At 48.1% G+C, this 23,290-nt stretch overlaps 1 protein-coding gene and 1 pseudogene across 1 annotated transcript in view; both read left to right on the top strand.

Moving 5' to 3' along the window:
- Positions 1–1,307: 1,307 nt before the first annotated feature.
- On the top strand, positions 1,308–2,187 carry LOC115321277 (annotated as a pseudogene).
- A 10,425-nt stretch (positions 2,188–12,612) lies between these two features.
- The window catches only part of LOC8030485 (protein kinase C iota type-like), a 117,946-nt gene continuing 107,268 nt past the window's right edge, over positions 12,613–23,290 (top strand). Inside the window, exon 1 of the mRNA XM_040505072.1 lies at positions 12,613–12,744. Within this exon, the coding sequence (XP_040361006.1) occupies positions 12,613–12,744 (132 nt within the window). The remainder of the gene's footprint in view (positions 12,745–23,290) is intronic.

Below are 23,290 nucleotides of genomic sequence, written 5' to 3'. Positions count from 1 at the left end.
ATTTAGATGAGACGTGGAACAATGCCAGACACATATGCTCCAAGGTACAGAAGGACCAGTCAATCACATTTTCAAGTGACGCCCAGAAGAGGCTCACAATCGGTCTGAAGAATTCCCGTGGAAAAGGCGAGAGGCTCATCATTGTCCGCGCGGGAAGCAAGGAGGGCTTTGTTGTGGGGGTGGCCGAGGTCTTCCGGAACAAGAAGTGGTGACTACCACTAAGAAATGGACGGGCAACGCTTTGAAGAGTGGTTCACCAAGAAGCTACTACCAAACCTCAAGCCCAGGAGTGTTGTCGTCTTGGACAATGCCTCATATCACTCTCTAAAACTCCACTCCCTTCCAACTACCAGTACAAAGCAGGGTGTCTAGCGACTGGGAAAATCGGGAATTATCAGGGAAATTTTATTTACGGGGAAAAATTAATGAACTGTCAGGGATATTGTCAGAAAGCGAGCCCAGTCAGTGAAAATGAGCCGGAAACGCCATCGAGTGCCCTGAGCAAAGACTTGGGGACTTGAGGAAGAAAAATAGGTAATCAATTTTGCTGAGAGCTGACCGCGGGTTCTGCTCACCCGATGTACAGTGCGCTACCCGATGCAAAAAGAACAACTGACAAATCCAGTCCAAACCATGGATTGGATTGGAGTGAGGGCGCGACACTAGGCTAGATCCAGTTAGAGCCCCTAGATATAGTAACAAATAGGAAAGACGCAAACCCCAATCCAAGCCTTAAGCCGAAAGTATCCGAAAGTGTGCATCTGGCGGCCATGCTGCCATTCGGTTATTAAAGTGTGTGGTTGAGAGTCGTGCTTTTGTGTTTCTGGAAGTGGTCTCTTCACTGACGATGTTGGCGGCAAGAAAGTGCTCGTTTAATCCGGACTGGATGAACCCGAATATCTCTGATTATATAAATTATATTAGTTGGATTAAGACTTGAAAGTAAACATTTGGCAGAAATCTGCCTGGTTGGGTAAGAACAATTAGAAGAGGAGGAAGGAACGCCAACCAAAAATAAAAAGGAGCCCAACGTTTCGAAACCTGCTTGGTTTCTTCTTCAGGGGCGACTGTGTGCGCGAGTAGCAAGTGGTCTTTTTTTACGGCGGTGGACGTGATGTTTTCGCGATCGTAATGTGGCTGAGCCCGCTGACGTAGGCGGACGGTAAAGCGCCAAGCGACCGATTGATGTTTTGCGGTGTGGTTTGGATGTGCCATGACTCGACGAAAAGCCTTTGCCGGGAATTGGTCTCAATGTTGGGCTCCTTTTTATTTTTGGTTGGCATTCCTTCCTCCTCTTCTAAGTTGGATTAAGCCCGTGCAAAATGATCCTCACATTTTTCAATGCTCAATGTTCCACAAAACATTTTCTTTGAGCAACACGGGAAACACGGCAGTCTCCAGTCGCGCATCCACCAAAAAGCACCTTGCTGCTTTGAAGTCTCAGTCGAGCCATTCCCAATCTTAACTTCCGTAGTTGTTTACAGCAGCAACAAACGTTTCAGTCTGATGTTGCGGAGGCCGCATATGTGCGCCTGAGGAGCCTGCAGTCACCACAAGATGTGTGAAGACGCCGATAAGCGGCTTTCTACTGAAGAGCGCTGTGACAAAGGCCGAGATAACGTTTGTGCTTAAACTCGGTAGCAATTCCCGGATCCCATCGTTCTACAGCAGCATCGGCCTCACCCTTGTCTCATGTTTCCCGCGTGTGAAGTCGCTGCAATACTTTAGTTAGGGAAGGATAAGGTAGGATATACCATCTGCCATGGTATTGCACCCTACTTTCGGAATAAGGTGCTATCAACCCTCGCCAGTGTGCATTTTGTAGATGTTTCGTTTGACGAGTCGCTCAACAAAGTGACTCAAAAGCAACAGATGGATGTGTTTGTCCAATATTGCGACGACACTACCAATGGCACTGTGAAGACGCAGTACCTCACTTTGTGCTTCGTGGGCCACACCTGTGCGGAAGACCTGGCCTCAGCATTCAGGGAAACCACAGAACCGATCAAGCAAGCGAAGATACTTCAAGTCTTCATGGATGATCGAAATGTAAACTTCAAGTTTCTAAGGTCGCTGAAGGAAGAACTGGAGGAATCGGACGAAAGCCACAATCTTATGGACATTGAAAGTTGTGGGCTGCACGCAATGAACGGTGCATGCAAGGCAGGCCATGCTGTAACTGGTTAGGATGTAGTGTATTTCTTCGCACCAGCTACAGCCTCTTCAAATAAGTGCCTGCTCGTCGTGTCGATTACGCCAACTTCACCGGGAGCACACCATTTCCTCTCAAGTTCTGTGCAGTAAGGTGGTTCGAAAACGGCAGGGTCATCACCAGGGCATTACAAGTACTTCCGAACTTGGCAAAGTTCATAGAGTGCTCGGCAAAGGCAAAACAAGTGGCCGACATGCTACAGCTACAGCACTGTTGTGAACGTAGTTGGTAATCAGCTGTTGCCGGCAAAACTAGTCTTCAAGCTGTCGATTGCTGAAGAACGATTCGTTTTTCGCAGAATTTCAGACCGACAAGTCAATAGTTTCCTTTTTTTCTTTTTTGAGAGCATTGTATAACGTCCTACGGTCGCTGCTTGCAAAAATTCTCAAGAAGGAAATCCTGAATGCCGCAGACACACCCTTCAATCTACTAAAGGTTGACCTAAAAAAAAAAACCCCAGAACTGTGTAGCTGTAGCCGCGTTTGACGTTGGATTTGCGGTAAAGAACGAGCTGCGCAAGGCACCCGAGCTACCACAACTTACATTGCTCAAATTGAAGAAAAACTGCATTTCCTTTGTTAAAGGGGTCCTGCAATCGTATTTAAGCGTCCACCTTTTTTTGCGGTTTCCACATCTCTTGGGGTCGGGCAAGCCAGCGGGCACGCAGAGAATAACTAAATATCATTGCGTCATATTTTGACCGGACGCCGCGGAAACCTCCTCCACCTACGGGGGCGACCCGCGCTGGCGAAAGCGCACGATATGTGAAGTCTTTGGTCCTGGGCTTATTACTGGTCAGAGCTGCTAAAAGCTTTTCAGTCAAAATACAAAATATAACTGGCGCGAACCGCTTCAATCATTTATAAAAGTAGTTTTTGTTCAGTATTTTAAACCAGAAAAGAAACAAATGCAGTTTATAAAGTACGGAAACAAGAAATGACCCGTCGATATACCCGCCACCAAGCGGTGGAAAAGGCCGCGCATACTAGAAAGGGGTAGTGGGATCAGGCGGCACTGACGAAAGGCGAGCGTAGAAAGCTCTCGGATGTACGCGGTGGCGCTGCGGTCGTATACGGGCTCGAGGATCCGACCGGTTCCGAGCGTTCCGAAAGCCTTCGGCGAGCAGGTTTGGCTAGCGGTTTAGACGTTTGGTGTTATGGTAGCGCGAAGTGGCTCCCGTTCTGAACTGATCTTTACCCCGTGTTTGCTGTCGTTTGTGGCCAATGAAGTGTCATGCCGAATTAGTGTTTAATCGCGCAGTAAATGCAGTGCGAGCCGCCCTGGCTGAACGCTTCGTACAGCCTATCCAGAACATGCTTTAGTGGCGCCCTCTTGAGCCGTCGACACGGAGTGCGGCAGCCGTGAGCGCTCGCTGAACCCCCCTCCTCTAGTTCACGGCCACTCAAGCGACCAAGGACGTCATGAAGGAAGTCATTTTTTGCTTGTTTTTCTAATTTTACTTTGCCTATAACTTTTAAAATAAAGGGAAATCCGAGAAAATAAAAGTTTCATTAAGTTACTACGTCCAGTGTGCTCAGGTTTGATGCAAATTAAAAAGCAGTAAAAAAGTCCTTGCAGGTCCCCTTAAGGTGTGCTCCTGAAAGGTAATGGAGAGGTCACCATTGAAGGATAAACCAACTTGGGGTGGCAGCCACTTGGATCCAGTATTCGCATTGTCTTAGGAGGCTGGACACAAACAACTGACCCTCGCACTTGAAGTGCTTTCAGAAGGCCAGTGGCTGACCGGTCTACAAGCAAAACGGACCCTTCGTTCCTATGTACAGATCTGTTCACTGGGACCTGGACAGGAAGATTTGAAAAATTTTGCCAGGAAAGAACAGCGGCTGAACGTTCTGTGGCTAGATCTCTGCTCGTATAATCAGAAAGAGCTGCTGCATTTCATCAAGATCATCCTAGGCTTGTCTCACGGCCATGCTGCCATAGAAAGAGGCTTCTCAGTCAACAAAGAGCGCATTGTTGGAAACTTGAAAGAAGAATCGCTCATAGCGGTTCGAGTGGTGCACGACTCTATTTTGGCAGCAGACGGCATGGACAAGGTTGAAATTACTGACAAGATGGTGCAGATGGTTCTCAATTCCTACAGTGCCTTTCAAGAGAAATTGCAGAAAAAGAAGGAAGAAGGTCGGGGGGAGTCAGATGTTTAGAAAAACAGGGAATGAGTGGCCGCTCTTGTGAAAGAACTAGAAGAAGCGAAGGCTACTCAGTGAGTCACTAATGAAGGCCAGTCTCCTGCAAGAAAAAATCGACTCCCTTAAGAAGTAAGAGATCTGCGCCCGGGCAACCCTTGTGCAACGGCTGATACTCTTAAGCAGCAAGAACAGATTGTATTTGCATAAATTTTGTTAGGCCATATTAGACACTCTAGTCAGATACCCTAATTTGTGCTGATTATAATTGTGCGCTAATAATAAACATGCCTTGTGTTGTAATGGTCTTGTATATTTAACCACCTCTACAGTGGTCCGAGAATTTCACCTGAAATTGTCATGGAAAACTTAAAAAAGCCACGTAATTTCAAAATAATAATTTTCTAGGAACCCTGACAAAGAGGCTTGGGATTCACCAGTAGCTCAGCAACAATGGGATTGCATTAGACCTGTCCATGCTGAAGCTGGAGCTCCTGAACCTTGTCAACAAAGCGAAGGCTGCAAGGCCCAAGCTGAAAAAGTATTGCATTGATGCGATTGCAGAGCACCACGGCCACAGCGTCCTGTGTTTGCCTTCTATCACTGTGGACCTAATCCACTTGCTTTGGTATAGAGCCAAGTAAAAAGAGAAGTTGCGAGCCAGATCCAATTGTTAAAGATTGCAGAGGTGGAGGAGCTGGTTCGTGTTGCCTTGCAACATGTCAGCCCCGAGAACTGGGAAAGCTACGTAAAACGTAGCATTCGTGTTGAAGAACGGATGTGGGAAGCGGATGGCCCCGTTGACCCTGTCCTTGACAGTATTGTAATCGACACGAATGGGGACTCTAACACTGATACATGTGATGAAAATGAAGAGTTGGTGTTTGAACCACTTCAATGGTGGGCATTCTTGCCTTTCCATTGTCCTACGACAACATGTGACATCAGCAGTAGACTTAGCATGTCGCAGCATTATCTACAACTGGTTGGTGCGTCTATTGCTCACTCAAGATACGAATCAAGCAGCAGGTTCGGGATCTGGCGGCATTATCCACGACTGGTTGGTGCGTCTATTGCTCACTGAAGATGTGAATTAAGCAGTAGGTTCGGGATCTGGCGACATTATCCATGACTGGTTGGCGCGTCTATTGCTCACTCAAGACGCGAATCGAGCACCAGGTTCAGGATCTGGCGGCATCATCCACGACTGGCTGGTGCGTCTATTGCTCACTCGAGATACGAATCAAGCAGCATGTTCGGGATCTGGCGGCGTTATCCACGACTGGTTGGTGCGTCTATTGCTCACTCAAGATGTGAATTAAGCAGCAGGTTCGGGATCTGGCGACATTATCCATCACTGACTTGTGCTTCTATTGATCACTCGAGATGCGAATCGAGCAGCAGTCGCATTTGTTCCTTGCAGGTGCAATATGTGACACCATGTCTGGGACGATAATAAAACCTGTCTTGTGAGGTACATTATAAATCTGTATGTTTAATTTCAGCACTTACACATATTTCCGCGCGCGCAGCTGGCCAAGTAGGCAGCGCGCCTGTGGCCGACCGGTTATCGTGCTTGATTCCCACGCGGATAGCCAAGGTTGATACCTGGTAGCAGAGGCTCCTTTTTGTTATTTTTCTAATTGTCGCGTTCTGGTAAAATCAAGACCTCTGTTGCTTGTTCGAGGTCAGAAGGTTCTACACGTCGAATCTTCTACGCGGATTATTCCAGAAGCAAAAGCGTGTGCATAAAGGGCTCCGCGTGGCGAGCCGAAGTCAGTCTCGCCCCAGCGTTCGATCCTGCTGTATCGCCGCCATCGACGCCTGCGACGCTAGCCTTTATCTATTTTGTTTTGGGCGGAAGTTCGCCCCATTAAACGTTTAGTTTGCTTCAGTTTTCGCCACCTCATCAGTTGTCATTTGTTACATTTTGGTGGAGGTGCGGAGTACCGCATTCCATGCCCGTGGAACGTACCCCTCAGAAAATCTCTCAGGCCCGATCCTTTTCAAGACCAGAAAAACTAGTCCCCGTCGACGAACCCGAAACCCGAGCCAGCCGCCGTAATCAAGGCAACCCTCCAGAGTTCGGTCAGCTTTCAGAGCCACTGAGGGAGACGAAGACGCCGACAATGGGAACCGAGTCGCAGCAGGCACCAACTGGCCCTTCAGTCGTATGCCTGCCATTTGCGCCTTCGACAACGGCACCATTTCACTGCGAGAGTTATGAGGATGTTGAAGACTGGCTCAACCAGTACGACGAAGTGGCACTACACAACAACTAAACACCAGAACAGTGCCTGTAGAACCTCTACCTTGAATTAGAGAGCTCCGCTCAGCGCTGGTTCGAGAACCACGAGCCAACGTTAACATCGTGGGATGTCTGCAGAAGCGATCGGCTGCTGCGGACTTTCACCACTCAACACCGACGAGAGAAGGCAGATCCTTCTTCGAATGTGAGCCCAGGGTCCAAGCGAAACCGTCAAGAGCTTCGTTCAAGGCGTCTTGCGGCCGACTAGCTTTGTCGACCCACAAGCCGCAGACGACAAGAAGCTGCGGGTCCTCATGCGCAAGGTGAGAGACGGATATCTTCGGAGGCCTCGTCCACAACCCGCCGACCACCGTCGAAGCCCTCGTCACGAAGGTAAGCAACATTGAACGTGCCCTCCAAGCGCGCGCTTCTCACTACCAACGACATCCAGGCGTCGAGGAACTCGGCAGGTTGTTGCCAGCCACTAGTCGTCCAGTGACACTCTCCATCGCCGAGGTTGTGCACGAGGAAGTCCAATGGGCGGTCCAACCTGAAATTCCAATCAACATGACGATGCCGGAAGAACCAACGTTGAACTGCACTGCCATGGCTTGACAACCGCCGCAAGCTAACCGCCAAACCACGGTGCGACCCTGACGAGACACTCAGACGCTGCAGTATCCTCGCCGCCCGGAAGGAGAAGTCCGGTACGTCCGCCCGGAACGACTCTCGCCGAGGAAAACCGACGTGTGGAGGACGGCCGTTCGACGCCCGTTGTGCTACCACTGTGGGGATGCCGACCATATCTACCGCCGTTGTCCCTACCGACAAATAGGGCTGCGTGGTTTCCACCCGAACGACCCACGTCCACGCTAGGGTGAATGACTGCGGGAAATTGAAGAATACCTCTGACCACCTCAGTCTCCCCCGCCTACAGCCCGCCGCGTGTCCGGGCCTCCGTCACCGCGACGTCCAGCTTCGCCGATACACCGACCCCGTCATCAGAGCCTGTCGCCCTTGTCGCGCCGGGAAAACTAAGCGCGGCAACCTCTGGAAATAGAGTTGCCGTAGACTGACGACGAGCCCCCCAAAACGCCGGAGAGCTCCTACTCGACCGACGCCGTGCACCGGAGTGACACTTCTGTACGGTACCCAACAGCCCCAACGCGACCTTCGACGGCCACGACGCGTCGGCACTCGTGGACACCAGTGCTGACTACTGTCGAGACCTGTTATAACGCAGTCGGTTATAACCAAATAGCGGTTAAAGCGAAGCGATCACAATTTCCATTCCCGTTTGCACTTTTTCAATGCATTTGTGTCTGTTTTTAGCGAAGGAAATTGAGCACTTTCCGCGGATATACCGAATACAAATTTTTTGATAATTTAAGAAATAATAAAAATCGGAAAGTTTACCAACTCTCGGACCGCCGCACTTTGCTGCCGCGGCCGAGCAGCCATCCAGAATGGGCTCCAGATGATGCTGGAAAGGCAGCCGGCGGCAGCCTCTGCAATGTCGCACGCGGAGAAGCCGTCGTGGCATGCCGATAGGGGCTTTCGGAGCACTAGCGACAACATACCAGCGGATATGACGGAAAGAGCCTAGATTTAAGAGAGGGAACCATAAAGAGCATTTGCAATTAAATGGCAGGCGACTTTTAGGCAGATTGGCACAAGTACTTTCGCGTGGCCGGTGTGGCGAGGAAACTGGACGGAGAGGCGACACATTTGCAGAAGGTGAATGCTTTTGAGTTTTGACTCCTGGCATGCTGCAGCTCGTTTTGCAAACGCGGCCTACAAACCACGTGACCTCGATCGTGCAGTTGCCCCTCTCTTAAATCTAGGCTCTCTTTACTGACAACATCTTTGAGTGCGGGCTCGGTGCCCTGCCCGCTTCTTTGTTTGCTTCATGCTCCGTGTTGGTGTCTCTGGTCGGTGAAGTCACTATTGCGCTGAAATCTACTTCACTCAAGCGCCGGTTCAGCAGATCACCACCACTCAATGATGGAGAGTCCCGGCACCGCCGGCACTTCGACGGGGAAGACGGAGGAAATCTCCTCGAAACAAAAGCGTGCCATCCTCGACAGAGTGCGCATAAACTTAAAGAATGCCATCCATCGCCGACGTCTTCCGCAGCGGCCGTCGCAGCTGTCGACGCGGTCCGTACGTAGCTCGCAAAATATTTTTTCGATCGGAGCTTCTCGCAGTTGCCGAGAAGCGGCTCCGATCTAGCAGAGGACGCCTGCAGGGAAGCCTCGGCCGCTTTCTGCAGGCTCAATAAACATATGCTTGTAAAAGCCCGTGTTATCTTTTTTCATTTTTTTTTTTCATGTTACTTGTACGAGTCCAGATATAACGAATGAGCGGATATAGCGAAGCGATTTCCAATGCCCGTTGACTTCGTTATAACCGGTCTCGACAGTACTCCGTCTTGAGTGGAAGGCTTTCACGCCATCTTCGGAAAGTGACAACGCCGTGGGATGACCCTCGAATACGAACCGCCGGAGGGCACCTTCATCACACCAGTCGGGAGTAGCGACGATACGTTAGACCGACTGCGCCACTCCCGATATTTTTCGTCGATGGACCTGACGCGTGGTTACTGGCAGATTGAAGTCGATGAACATGACCGGGAGAAAACTGCCTTCGTCACTCCCGACGGACTGTACGAATTCAGAGTGATGCCGTTCGGACTTTGTACAGCACCAGCCACCTTCCAGCGCGTCATGGACACCGTGCTGGCAGGTCTGAAATGGCAGAGCTGCCTCGTCTACCTGGACGATGTCGTGGTATTCTCGCGAGATTTCGACGAACACCTCAGACGACTTCGAGCCGTGCTTCAAGCCATCAAAACCACCGGCTGTCACTCAAGCCAACAAAGTGTCGGTTCGCCTATGGGGAACTAAAGTTCCTCGGCCACGTCGTAAACAACAAAGGTGTTCTACCTGACCCCGAGAAGACCCGCGCCATAGCTGCATTTGCGCCGCCGTCTGACAAGAAGGCAAGGAGAAGATTTCTCGGACTCTGTGCCTACTACAGGCGCTTTGTTCGAGACTTCGCCGAACTATCCGCACCGCTGACACACCTCACGAAGGACGCCGTAAAGTTCGAGTGGACAGACGAACAGCAGAGGTCATTTGACGAGCTCAAACGAAAACTCCAGACGCCCCCGATTCCTTGCCATTTCGACCACTTCACTGAAAGAGAGATCCACATGGACGCCAGTAACACCGGACTTGGCACGGTCCTAATCCAAAAACAGGAGGGCGCAGAGCGAGTCATCGCCTGCGCAAGTCGGACGCTGTCTCGTGCAGAGAGGAACTACTCAACGAATGAAAAAGAGTGCCTTGCTGTCGTCTGGGCAATAACAAAGTTCCGCCCGTATTTGTATGGAAGTCCTTTCCGCGTGGTCACATACCACCACTCGTTCTGTTGGCTTGCGAATCTAAAAGATCCCTCCGGACGCCTCGCCCGATGGAGCCTACGACTGCAGGAGTTTGATATGACCGTGGTGTACAAGTCCGGCCGTAAGCAGAATGACTCCGATTTCCCGTCAAGGGCCCCCGTCGAGGCCGGTTCTGCCTGCACGGAATACAACGACGACGAGTGTTTTCTCGGCGCTATGAATGCCAGCGACATGGCAGCACTCCGATGAGCCGACCCTGAACTGCGCGCACTCATCGAGCACCTAGAGCGGCACGGGAAACCGTACAAAGGAGTACGGTTTCCTGCGCTTTCTTACGAATCCTCCCTGCCTTCGCCCTTTGACAAGGAGAACTTCGGCGACGACAACACAGGGTGGCTTTTGGTTTTCCCTTCCAGCCTTTGAGAAGAAGTCTTCCAAGGATGCCATGAAGACCCGACGGCTGGGCACTTTGGGTACAGCAGGACCTTTGCCAGAATTCGTGAAAAATACTACTGGCCCAAGCTTCCGAATACTGTTAATCTCTACACACGGTCATGCCACGAGTGCCAGCGACGAAAGAAACCACCGACGAAGCCGGTAGATCTCCTGCAGCCATTTCTTCCGCCAACTGCACTGTTCTAGCAGGTCGGAATAGATCTACTTGGCCCTTTTCCGCAGTCGACCCTGGGGAACCGTTAGATAACCGTGGCCACCGATACGCCGAGGCAAAAACCCTTCCAACAGGGACTGCTGTGGAAGTCGCCAAGTTTTTTGTCGAGTCCATCGTCCTACGACATGGCGCTCCTCAAGTCTTCATTACAGATCGGGGTCATCGTTTATGGCGCAGCTGTCCAAGGAAGTACTTTGCCTAAGCCACACCGAACACCGTCGGACTACGGCATACCATCCGCAGACCAACAGACTGACCGAGCAGCTCATCAAGACCATCGCCGACATGGTGCAGATGTACGGCGACGTGGAACACAAGACGGAAGAGGTCCTGCCGTATGTCACGTTCGCCTACAACACAGTGGTTCAGGAGTCCACTGCTGTTAGACCATTCCAGCTGTTGCATGGTCGCTAGGTGAAAACGATGCTGGACGCCATGCTACCTCACGAGCCAGCTGGCGACGGAAGTGACGACGCCCAGGTGTTTGCGCAACGAGCAGGAGTCCGCCAGCTCGCCCGAGTTCGGATCCAAGACCAGCAACATGTCGACGCTGGCCGCTACAGCGAGTGTGGGTGTGAACACCGATACGACGTCGTTGCGTCAGCGAGAAGCTTTTAAAACGCTACTTTGAGCCCTAAAAGGTCCTTCGACGCCTTGGAGATCGCAACTACGAAGTGGTGCATGACATAACGTATGCATCATCGCGACGCCGACCGCTACCCTAGGTGGTTCATGTCGTTCGACTCTCGATAAGAATGTGGACTAAAGGTGTTAAAAATAACTCATAGTTTACCGTTCTTTTTATTTGCTATATTTTGTTTTGTGTTGCATCGGGGCGATGCACTTTCTAAAGGGGGGAGTAATGCCGTGTGCGCAGCTGGCGAAGGCAGTGTGACTGTGGCCGAGGGATTCTGCTTCCAGCGCTCGCCCGAGACGGACGCAGGATGACGAGCTCCGTTGGAGCGGCAGCAACGGCCGATACGGGCCGCGGTGTATCTGTTTCTGAAGATCCGACTGATTACAAGATTATTTTGCCTCCTCTGTCTACCGAATACATCGTGACTAATGCAGGTTTTCTGCACTGCGACGTACGCAACCGCCCATACCGAATTCAAGACTTCAAACAGGAGCTGGAGCGACTGGATGTCCTTCAAGAATTGGCGTCGGCAGGCGGCCACCAAATGAATCACGTTCGGATGCTACGTCTACACTCACTCGCCGCAATGCAGCGTTTGGTGGAAGCAAAAGAACTGCAAATCAAAGGGGGGCGTTGCCTCGTGCTTGATCCTGCCAACGCGGAAGTCAAGGCTAAACTGTATTGTGTTCCCTGCGACGTCCCCAACTGCCAAGTACGTGAAGAACTCGAGCGCTTTGCTAAAGCGTCCGACATCAGCGGAGACCACTTCCGCGAAAAGTGGTTCGAGAACGTCGAAACGAATACGCAAAGTGTGCGAATGACGCTCAAAAAGGGAGTTACCGCGGACGGCGTTTCTTATGACATTCGTGTCGATGGCTGCAAGGCCCTCGTCCTCATATTTGGCAGGGCCCCCCTGTGCCTTAGGTGTCGACGCAAAGGACACATCAGAAGGGACTGCCGCCTTCCCCGTTGTAAGGAGTGCCACCAGCTCGGCCTCGAAGCCAGCGATTGCGTCCGTACTTACGCGTCAATCGCTCAACAGCGGAAAGACGAAGGGTCGACCGAATCTCTGATGGACAAAGTAGAGGCAGAGGCTGCGACGGTAGGTGCCGGGCCTCCGCTGCTCCCAAAGCGCCAATCAAGGCGGCGGTGACGCCTCCATTGGGAACCAGGACAACATTGGGGAGAGTTCTCAGCCCAGTCAGCCAGAGAAAGCAAAACAGGCGACCGGTAACAAGGAACAAGAGGCTCATTTGTCCCCCAAACGACTGCACGCGGGTGAGAAGGTCGGGATGAACACTGTGAAAGATAAGGATACCCTAGACAGTGAGACTGAAGTGGCAGAACCCATGAACATCGACGTCAACCAGACCGGGAAGCGACAACGGGGCCAGACACTACACGAGGCCTCACCCGATGACACGGTTGGTGGCGAACCACCTTGGCAAGTGCAGGGACCCCAAAAAAAAGCCGTGTCGTGAATCGTGACCAAGCCTCGAGACCTTCCGGACGACTGCAAATGTAAAGGCTCGTAGTTTGTGGCATTCACCGAGCCTTTTCGGGGTTATAGGCAGCGGTAAAAGGTAATCTTGGGTGAGTTTGAGAACATTCTCCCTTTAATGCAACATCACGCTCGAACCTGTCACGCCTATTCGATGTGCCACCTTAAATGTCAGGGGGTTAAATTCCTGAAAAAAAAAAAAATCAGTATCAACTCCAACGATTACTCAGTGACGAAACTATAGACATTCTAGCCCTTCCGGAAACTAAAATTTATGATAGTGAACAGATTCAATATGCCTTAAAACCTTTTTTGAGCAGGTATGAAATATGTGTCAGTCAAGCCAGTGGAGTGTCGGCAGTGTGTTTTTTGTTTCTCGCGAAATCAATTGGCCTGACCAATTTAAAAACCACGGCAGATGGCGAAGGAAGACTTGTTATTTGTGATTTTAGGGTTCAAAATTATCTGTTGCGTGTGCTGTGCATTTATGCTCCTAACGCAAATAACAAGAGGGAAGCTTTCTTTCGCCAATTGGAAGATAACTAAGTGTGATAGGTATATTGTGTTACTAGGAGACTTTAACTGCGTGTGTAACCCAGAAGATAGGTCTTCAGCAACTTCACGAAACGACAGAAGCGCTCAATTTTTGAAATCCATGTTAGATAAATGTGAGCTGGAGGACGTCGCGGAAATGCAAGGTTTACTGAGCGATTTGCGATTTACTCACTTTCAGCTATCATCACACGCTCGGTTAGGCAGGATTTATGTTTCTACAGAAGTTAGCACATGCACCATGGAATACTCTGTCAAACCGACCTTTTTCAGCGATCACTACCTCGTAACTGTGATTGTCGGGGAAAGGGGAAAGGCGACACAAATGTTTAACTGGAAACTATGGAAATTTAATGTAACGCGGTTAAAAGACGAAGTGTTTACAGATGATGGTAAAAACATTCTGAAGAAAGTGACTGAGGATTGTAGTATATGTTATATGGAGAAATAGGAGTTTTTTATACAGGAAGTTAAAGAAATAGCCATAGAACGGTCGTCTATTTTGAACTACAATGCAGCAAAGGAAGAAATAATGGTTCAGCATCGCTGGCTAGAACTCCTCATGGTCGAGAGTGATAAGCCAGGGGGGACGGCTTCTGAGATAAAACAAGTGAAAGCCAAATTTCAAGCTTTCCAGGATAAAAAGCATCGTGGAGCGGTAGTGCGGGCAAGGACCGAGAAGTTTCTCCTTGGGGAACAGCCCACGAAACGTGCGCTGGCTGATGAACTAAAGTTTGCACTTGCAAAAGAGATTTCTGCCGTGGAACAAGACGGCGCTGTCATAAATGACAGAGATGGCATTGAAAGGGCGTTTATGACGTACTACAGCCAGCTGTTCGGAGCCAAAGATATGCCTAAGGACATGACAGCCATCAAAGAACTACTACAGATAACACCAGAGCTATCGCAAAGTGTGAAATAGTGGATGGGAGAACCCATCACGTTGACGGAGATAGAAAGAGCCATCGAAGGCCTCGCCACCCACAAAACGCCTGGTCGTGACGGTCCCTGTGCAGAGTTTTATAAGCACTTCCGCGCCCAAATTTGCCCATTTTATTAAGAAAGTTATACGTGAAGCTTACGAGCTCAAGGCACTACCACCATCCTTCTTAAAATCGCATACAGTATTGATACCTAAATCTAATGACGTTCTTCAAAGGCAGAAGTGACGGGTTACCGACCCATATCATTAAGTAACGTTGATTTTAAGATATTTGCAAGAATTTTATCGCGACGAATCTAGCATGTAGTCTGCGATTTGGTAGGGGACCACCAGACATTGGAATCAAAGGTAGGGCGATTCAGGCCAACATTCATGTAGCACGAACCATTCTCGAAAGCGCAAATGATGGAGGTAGTCAGGTCGCAATGATACAAATTGACTTGGAAAAGGCGTTTGACAGAGTAAGCCATGGATTTCTGCGTGAGATTTTGACTAAAGCTAATGTTGGGAAAATTATCTGCGAAGGGGTTAAAATGGCATACGCGGGATGTACCACGCGGCTCGTTATAAATCGTTGTCTAAAAAGATAAATGTATGCTCTTTCGTGCGACAGGGATGCCCTCTGTCACCCTTGTTTAGTCTCTGCCTTGAGCCTTTTTGTTTAAGTGTCATAAAAAGCGAGCATGTAAGGGGGTTTAGAATGGAGAGCATGGAAGTGAAAGTTTTAGCGTATGCTGACGATATTGCCGTTTTTGTAGGGACAAAAACAGTGTTAGTAAGGTGCTAGAATTGTGTAGATTTTTTTGTGATGCGACAGGTGCAAAGAGTAATATGCACAAGTGTCTTGGCGTCTGGCAAGGCGAGTGGGCAACAACGCCGGAGTTTTTTTGAGGGTATTCAGTGGAGTTGCGCACCAAAGAAGTACCTTGGGGCACCATTAGAGCACCTAAAGAAGGGCACGAAATATATGGAGCACGTCACGGATGATAAAAGAACGAACGACCAAATGGGAAGGTTGCGATATGTCTATTTTCACCAGAGCTACAGTCTGTAATATATTTCTGACTGCTAGGGTGTGGTATGGGCTACAGGTGCTGCACTGCGCTCGAAGTAGCATCCAAAAGCTGCATAGAGTTTTTGCTCTGTTCATATAGAAATGTGCAAATGAACCCATGCGACAGACAATCTGTTTTTAAGGCCTTCCAAGGGGGACTCGGGTTGCTACACTTGTTCATCCGACAAGTGGTTTCTCGCTTTTTTGTATCTACGAGATCCAAAACATCCGCTATTGCAGGTAATGTTTCAGACAAGGCTCACGAGCCATATTGCAACCTTCCTTGTGAGCTCGTCCATCGGTCCCCCTGCACGAACGGTTGGGTTTGTAAAAGAGGTTGCTGAAGCTTTTAGATTTGTGAGTACCAGGTTCTTTCTTGGTTATCTGACTTCGGTTAGTCGAAGAAAACTGTACCGTGATTTGATTGATAGCGTATTTCCAGTACCAGTGTATCGTGTGATGTATGGCAATGGGCCAGGCCAGGATGTTATGACCCGTGTGAGGAAAATGGCAATACCTCCAGCAGCAAAGTCTTTTTTTCACTTGCACACGGGTACTCTGACAGTGAAACTCTGACTTAGAGAAAGGGGTGTCATAGTTTCAAGTGGTGTAAACCGCCCTCTTTGTAAAGAACCAGAAACGATTGAACACTCTTTTCTGTACTGATGGGATGCCATTTTCTTTTGAGATGTGTTGAAACGAACTTTAAAAAAAGATTTGTGTATAACGTCGTATTTAATACGCTTCCTTCCTGTCGAGTCGCAGGGTTGTGTTCCGTACGACATGATTATGGTTATTGCACTTTTTAGTCTGTGGAAGTCCCGTATGTCCGTCAGACATGCTGAACAGCCCCCAAAATTCGCACACCTGTTTTTCATTGAGTTGATTGCCCAAATTAAGAGTGTGTATGAGTACAACCAGTCCTTGCCTGAATGGGCAAATATTTTGGAAAGTCATGTGAAAATGAAAAAAAAAATTAAGTGTGCAACTGCCCGAAAGTGCCGGGCTGTTTGCTTTTTAATATATGTTTGTAAATGCGGGGTGTATCTCGAAACAACCCATTCTGATTTGAACCCTTCTCGTTTGAACCCATTCGCAAAACGCCCTTCGTGTTTTAACCTTTCGCGTTTCAACCCTTTCTCATTTCTACCCGTCTCATTTGAACCCGTTCTCATTTGAACCCTTCTCGTTTGAACCCATACCCAAAACGCCCTTCGCGTTTTAACCTTTCGCGTTTCCGCCCTTTCTCATTTGAACACGTTCTCATCTGAACACCGTATTTCAAACCAATCGCCTAACGCTCTTTGCGCTTTAACCTTATCCTATTTATGCCCTTCTCGGTTGAGCCCGCTCTCACTTAAATATTTATTGTTTAATTAAACTCCGTCTCAAAACACGTACGTGGCGTTTCAACCTTTTTAGAGTGCTCTTGAAATTCCAACCAGTCTCTCTTTTTCTGTGTTAAAAAGAAATGAATAAAAATGATGGAGATGTTGGCACTGGTAATAACAGTGCCGGCTACTCCATAGCAATTGTTATTTGATAAAAAAAATAACCAGATCTAAAACAAAACAAGCACGCAAACAAACAAAAATCCCGCCAGAGTTGCCATTGCACATATTATTACAATTCTAACATGTTCGTCGATCCAATTTCGTGGACTACCTGTGCCAGTGTGCACCGATGCGAACGCTTAATGTCATGTTCCACACCAAGGCTAACTGGCGATCACTTACCGCCCGCACCGGCAGCATCACAAAGCAACAGCCGCGGCAGGTCTCTCGCCCTATTGTGCACCTTGTCGCTCACAAAGCGCCGCCGCCACCACTCAAGAGCACGTGAAGAGCACCAGCAGCAGGCAGCGGCCAACGATCCTGCGCCCACCCCCGCATGGATCATTTTAACCCTTTTGTATAGGGTACATCGCATTCGAAATATGTTCACAGAAATATTTTATTTTGCATACCGTCACGTTACAAACGAGTCGCAAAGCATTATGCCATTCAAATCGTATGGCTAATCGTTAGGCTACTGAACGGCTATTCTCGAGACGCATAGTACAAAACGTCTTTTTTCCGCAGAATCAGTCTTCACACCTCAATGCGATCCCATGCTTGGTAAACCTTTATTCTACAGCTTTGTTCCCACAAGATGGTAATTGGTTAAACTATCTAAGATGACAGCAGCAACAAAACACGGACCACTCAAAGGCCAGAGAATACCTTCGCCCTCCTTAGAAAGTCACAAAGGGAGAGATCCTGACATTGGCGAACTCGCCCTGCGGCAATTTTATTATAATTATTTCTTTTTTAATGTGCGGGTGCGATGATGCGTGGTTTGAGGGCTTTCCTACCGGGCACATATTTTTTCTTCATTTCAGTCATGAATCATCGGATGCAAATTATGCTCATCTGGCATGCTCTGTGAGGATATTGTATTATTTATTTACAACCGGTGTCGGAGTGATCGTACAGATCTAAGGTCATTGTATATTTGCCTATGTGTCGTCCGCCACGCCGTGGATAGGCATGCACTCTAGATGTCATTCTCCACGTAGCATTTCAAGGCATAATAAAGCTTCAGGTGCCTGGACTTCATAATGTCATCGGTTCCTTTATTTCGGTTTCCCGTGAGTGTATAATGAAACTATTGCTTTTCCCTAGCCTGATCATGAACAAGGTTAAAATGAGAAAAATAGTCTGGAGAATGGTCAAAAACAGAAAGTATGTTGTTAGTAAGTTTAAAATGAGAAAGTTTAAAATGAGAAGAAAAGTCTTTTTGAGAATGGTCACAACCAGAACGTATGTTTCGAGAAAATTTGAAAAGAGAAAGGTTCAAAAGGAGAAAAGTCGTTTTGAGAAGGGTTAAAATGAGAAAAGTCGTTTTGAGAATGGTCAAAACGCGAAAGTTCGTTTTGAGAATGGTTTAAGTGATAAAGGGAGAAAAGCGAAAGTTGTTTTGCGCTGGGTTGAAATGAGAAGGTGAAAACGAGAAGGTAGAAATGCGAACGGGTTCAAATGAGAACCACCCGTTAATTAAATACGCGCTGAATAAAGGAAAATGAGGTGCCCGTGGCCGAACGGTTATCATGCTTGGTTCTCACGCAAAGAGCCGAGGTTCGATACCTGGTAGTAGAGGCTCCTTTTTGTGATTTTCCTATTTTTCGTGTTCAGGTAAATTCGAGAACATTGTTGCTTTTTCGAGTTCAGAATGTTCTACGCGCCGAACCTTCTACGCCGACCGTTCCAGAAGCCCGCGCATGTGCCTACAAGGACTCCGCGTGGCGAGCCGGTGTCATTCTCGCTTCGGCGTTTGATCCTGCTGTTTCGCTGCCATCGATGCCTGCGACGCTAGCCTTTATCTATATTGTTTTGAGCACAAGTTCGCCCCATTAAACGTTTAGTTTGCTTCAGTTTTTGTCGCCTCATCAATTGACATTCGTGACAATATAAAGTGAGCATAGTATCAGAAAACGGAAGTAAGCTAGATTTTAGTCTGGTGAGTGAAGAACTTAAAACTAGGGCTGTGCGAATACTCGAATATACGAATTCGAATCTAATAGAAAGTTCCCGAATAATTCGATTCGCGAATCGAATTCCTAGTATTCGGTCACTCGAATATTCGATATATTCGGCCAAAGACGCGCGGTCGCCGCGGAGCTGACAAAAAAAGCCGTTTTTCCCCCCGATGTAAGCGCCGTGATGTTAGACAAACCATGCGAAAAACTGCTCTTGGTCCTACCATTCCACAAAAATCTAACGCACAGGTTAGTAAAAAGAAAAGTAACGAACGCCACGAACTTTATGGTACGCAGATTTACTCACGATCGTGATACAACCTACCCTTGAATCACAACCGAAACATCCCGTTTGCGCCGCTTCCAGAGAGGAATTGTTGGGAGGCCGAAATCCCGCGCCAAGCCTAATTCTTTTCACGAGTAAAGCCCCACGTTTCAAGTTGAAGCACCGATGTAAAACACACTTGGCGCAATCACGGAAATCGGCGACTGCACGATCACAGAAAGAAAACCACGTTAAACACGCCGATAAAACCAGCCGAGTTATCGTCATCGTTCTTTTGGAACCTCAAGCCGCAAATTCTGATTCGGAACGAAACGGAACGGGAAAATAGTGTGCCTAGATTTGAGAGGGTTTCCAACTGTTCGATAGCCGCGTTTGAATTACGAACTGCGAGAAGGTGACGAAAAAACGAAAGCGTCGATCGGGATCGGGCAGGCAGGCAGGGCAGGGAGAGTAGGCGTCGTCGCCCTTCTGTTGCTCGCCTTTTTCCTCGCGACAACGCAACACATGCGCACTTACGACCAATTTGCACTGGAGCCGTCTCCGTGGTTTCAGTTTCGCTTGCTCCCTCTTTTAAATCAAGGCTCTCTAAAAACGGATAGATAGACGAAAAAAATGGATGCATAGCGGCAGTTGGACGGTGTCTTGCGCCACCTAAGAACGCTTTTTTTTTTCTTACTTCAGATTATATTGTTTAAGCCTGTTTACTAAGATTTAACACCTATCTGTTTATTTACGTGAAATAAAATCCCGGGTGCCCTTTTTCTTCCTTAAAATGAAAATCAAATATCGCAAAATGCCCCTTTTCTGAGATATGCAAACATTTATAAAAAAAAGTCGCGGTGCTAGGTATGGCTTAAAAAAGGCATGCGTGGCTGTAACTTTAGGTTTTTTGTGACGTTTAGGGAAGATGGATTATATTTGTGCCATAAAATTGGATCTTTAGTGCCCAACATCCAACAGCAACTGCTTTTTTTTTTCACCAGAATTTTTTTACATTTTAGCTTTTGTTCTGCACAAGATGCATATTCTGCAACAGGGGCATACAATGCACATATAATAATCTCATTCGCAGCACACTTTGAAGAATTCCTACAAATAAAATCACTATTCGATATTCGATTCGATATTCGGCTTCTTTTTTCTTGATTCGAATCGGTATTCGATTCGAAAACTACTATTCGGTATTCGCACACCCCTACTTAAAACTGAAAGAAATGACGGCCACATTGCATGGAAGCATGCGTCCATGTTCTTGAGATTCCTGTTACAGAATTGCATGAATATAGTGAAGTAAAATTAGCTTGAAATAATCGCAGTTTATTGCTTTTTGTAGCTTGTAATGTCGCTTTATGTGCACTGTGTGAAGGATTGTCCAGAAATCTTATTGGTTGATGCTCTAAGCTGCGATGAGTGCGTGCTTTGGGGGGAATGTAAACACTCACGAGAAGCAGGTTTGTAAGGCAAGTACATGAATAAATTAATATCGTCTTTCGAGAACCCAATTCAAGGTTCGGCGTGGCCAAAGTGAGGTGAAAATTCTGCGAGGGCAGCATCTTACCTCCACGGGAAGTTGAGATGTATCGCGTAGAGCTGGCGCACTGGTCGTTGCACATCCTCGGGCTCAACCACGTTTCGCCGAGGGCAAAAACTGTCATATATTAACTTGAGCGCTGTGTTTACGTCATGCGGTTTGTTTTTAATCGATCGGATGATGGAATACCCAATGTCGCGGCGGCGTTAGGCTGGAAGAGAGGAACTTTCACCCACGCTGTCGCCACATATTACGCTTGACTACTGCTGTCGATTTCCCCAGTGCAGCGGGAACATGAATACCATAGGCTATGGTTCAGAGCGATACGGAGATACCTCCGGCAAATGATGAAATTAGCCATATGGACCTACAGATGAGTACATGCATGGCAGGCTCATAGTCCTAGGGGTAACCGGTGCGCGTACGAGGGTGACGGCGGTACAGACAAAGCACACGCAGATGGATCAGCAGTCGAGATTCCTTGAGCGTTGTAACTATTCGTGCCGTGACAAGGAACTAGAGCAAAAAGATCGAGGTACAGCTAAGCACTTCTTATGAGTTGTGAATGCGAAAGCATGTACATCATTCTTGCTCTACGCGTGTTGGCGCGCTGACTGGCGCTGACCATGCGAATGGGAGCCTGGTCGATGCCCGCTAGCCAATGGGATCGGAGCGATGTAAAAGGTGCCGTGGCTAACCGGCACATGGGAGCTGGCTTGACTTGGAGAAAGATTAAATAGCCGTTTGGCGTGGTTTCAAAGCTGATGACGTTGGCTCGCTCCATGAGACAGTTAATGCTTTAGCATTAAAGCCCAGCAAGCGGGCGGAGCCGCAGCGAGTTCTCGATAAGCAGACAAAAAACTCGCCTCCGCAAGACTCGTCTTGGCACACTGATACGTTCGACGGAGCGAATACACTACGTGTTTTCAAAGACGCTCGTGATTGGACCCGGCGGCCTGTAGCATCGGGCTTTAGTACAGCGTAGGGTGAGACGGAGTATAGCAGATGTGAATCCAGAAATATATTGGCAGTTGCAAGTAAAATATATTTTATTTATTAGCAGCTGTTTGGGCTGTGTCGTATGTAAACAAATTTGTTCAAAATGAAGAGTAAAACATAATATGTCCATGCTTACTCTTCTCCCAATTGTTTTTTTTAACGATTTGGTTTGAAATTCTGGACGCTCGGTTTCTAGTCCAGTTGAAGTTTTTCGGTCCTCTAGTAATTCCTTTAACTGATCATAAAACTCCCCTGCAGCAGTTGCTGCTGCGATCGTTGCCGTGGCAGCTTGCATCACCCTTTGTGTGGCTTCCTTCTCCAGCAGAAGATTCGCTCCCTCAGCTCCTGCTGTCTCTCTGTCTTCTGCAGAAACCACGGTGCAGCCTCCCAGCACCAAAATGTCGGCTGCACGTCACATTAGTTGGAGCACGCTGCACCGCCTCTTGTGGCAGACTCTCGTGTGGCACTTCCCCACTTGTTCCGCTCCCCGAGGGACCAGGCTGTGCTTCTATTCCCTGGAGCTGTCACTGCAACCAATGCATGTGTACAAAGTGGTGGGGTTTTGTTCTTGTCAGTATGGGCGAAGGGAACACACTGTGCAACATTCATAATCCCGATAAAGATGCCGATGCTGTGCCGAAATCCATTCATACGTGGGGGTGCAGAAGAAAAAGTTTGCTAGCTAAGCTGGTTTATACATTGACGTGCAGGCTTGAGGTCGGAGCACGGTGTAGTTACTTCTTGCACAACTGCTCAACACATGGTGTGGGAGAATGCGTATTTGGTTGTGAAGAATATGTGCATGTATGTGTGTACTTTATATGGTATTTTATTATATATATTCAGAGCCTCGTACAGTTAGCATAAAAAAGCCGTTGCCACCTTGTTGCATTTTATTTTTTTAAGATAATGGTTAACAGCTTTACCACCTGATTTGTCATTGCATGCCTTCCTATTCCATAAATTAGTATCTTCGGTGATACTCTTTCAGCCTTGTTGAAAATATTAGAAATCTGGAAGCGCAGTGCCTAGTCCGATCTAGTAGTGCATTTTGGAAGACGATTTTGTGACTTATAGTTCAAGCAGCCTCTGAACTTTTGTAGTTGAAATAAAACTATCTTTATATAAACGTACTTGGCAGTAATGCTATTCAAATGGCAACAAGCCCCTCTTGTATAACACTCTTACGATCTGAGCAATTCCCCTGTTATCAACATTTTTCCTCCTCTTCTAGAGCCTCGCCTGGAGCGATAGTTCTGCTTCACTATGACCGGTTCCTTAGCATCATTTACTCGTCACGCAATCGGGTCTAGAAACCAGTCACCTACCCGTCTGTGTCACTTGTGGTGACATCCAACCCACACAGGTTGGGCGAGTCCTCACCGATCACCTCGAGGACGGCTTCGACGAGGAGCGTCTTGTCATGGGGGTTTGGCTCAGCCCGTATGAATTAAAGGCATAGTGATTTAGTCTCGTCTACTAATTACTCGAATAAGGAGCAAAAATAGAAGATGTGAGGTGCACTGTTCAACCAAGTATGTAAGTGGAACATTCATGGAAAAATCAAAATAAACAAATGCTGCATGA

This window comes from Ixodes scapularis, unplaced genomic scaffold, assembly GCF_016920785.2.
Source record: "Ixodes scapularis isolate PalLabHiFi unplaced genomic scaffold, ASM1692078v2 PGA_scaffold9__187_contigs__length_104089568, whole genome shotgun sequence".
In the NCBI taxonomy this organism is placed as follows: domain Eukaryota; kingdom Metazoa; phylum Arthropoda; class Arachnida; order Ixodida; family Ixodidae; genus Ixodes; species Ixodes scapularis.
Note: the sequence above shows the minus strand (reverse complement) of the source record. Positions and strands in the feature narration are given on the sequence as shown.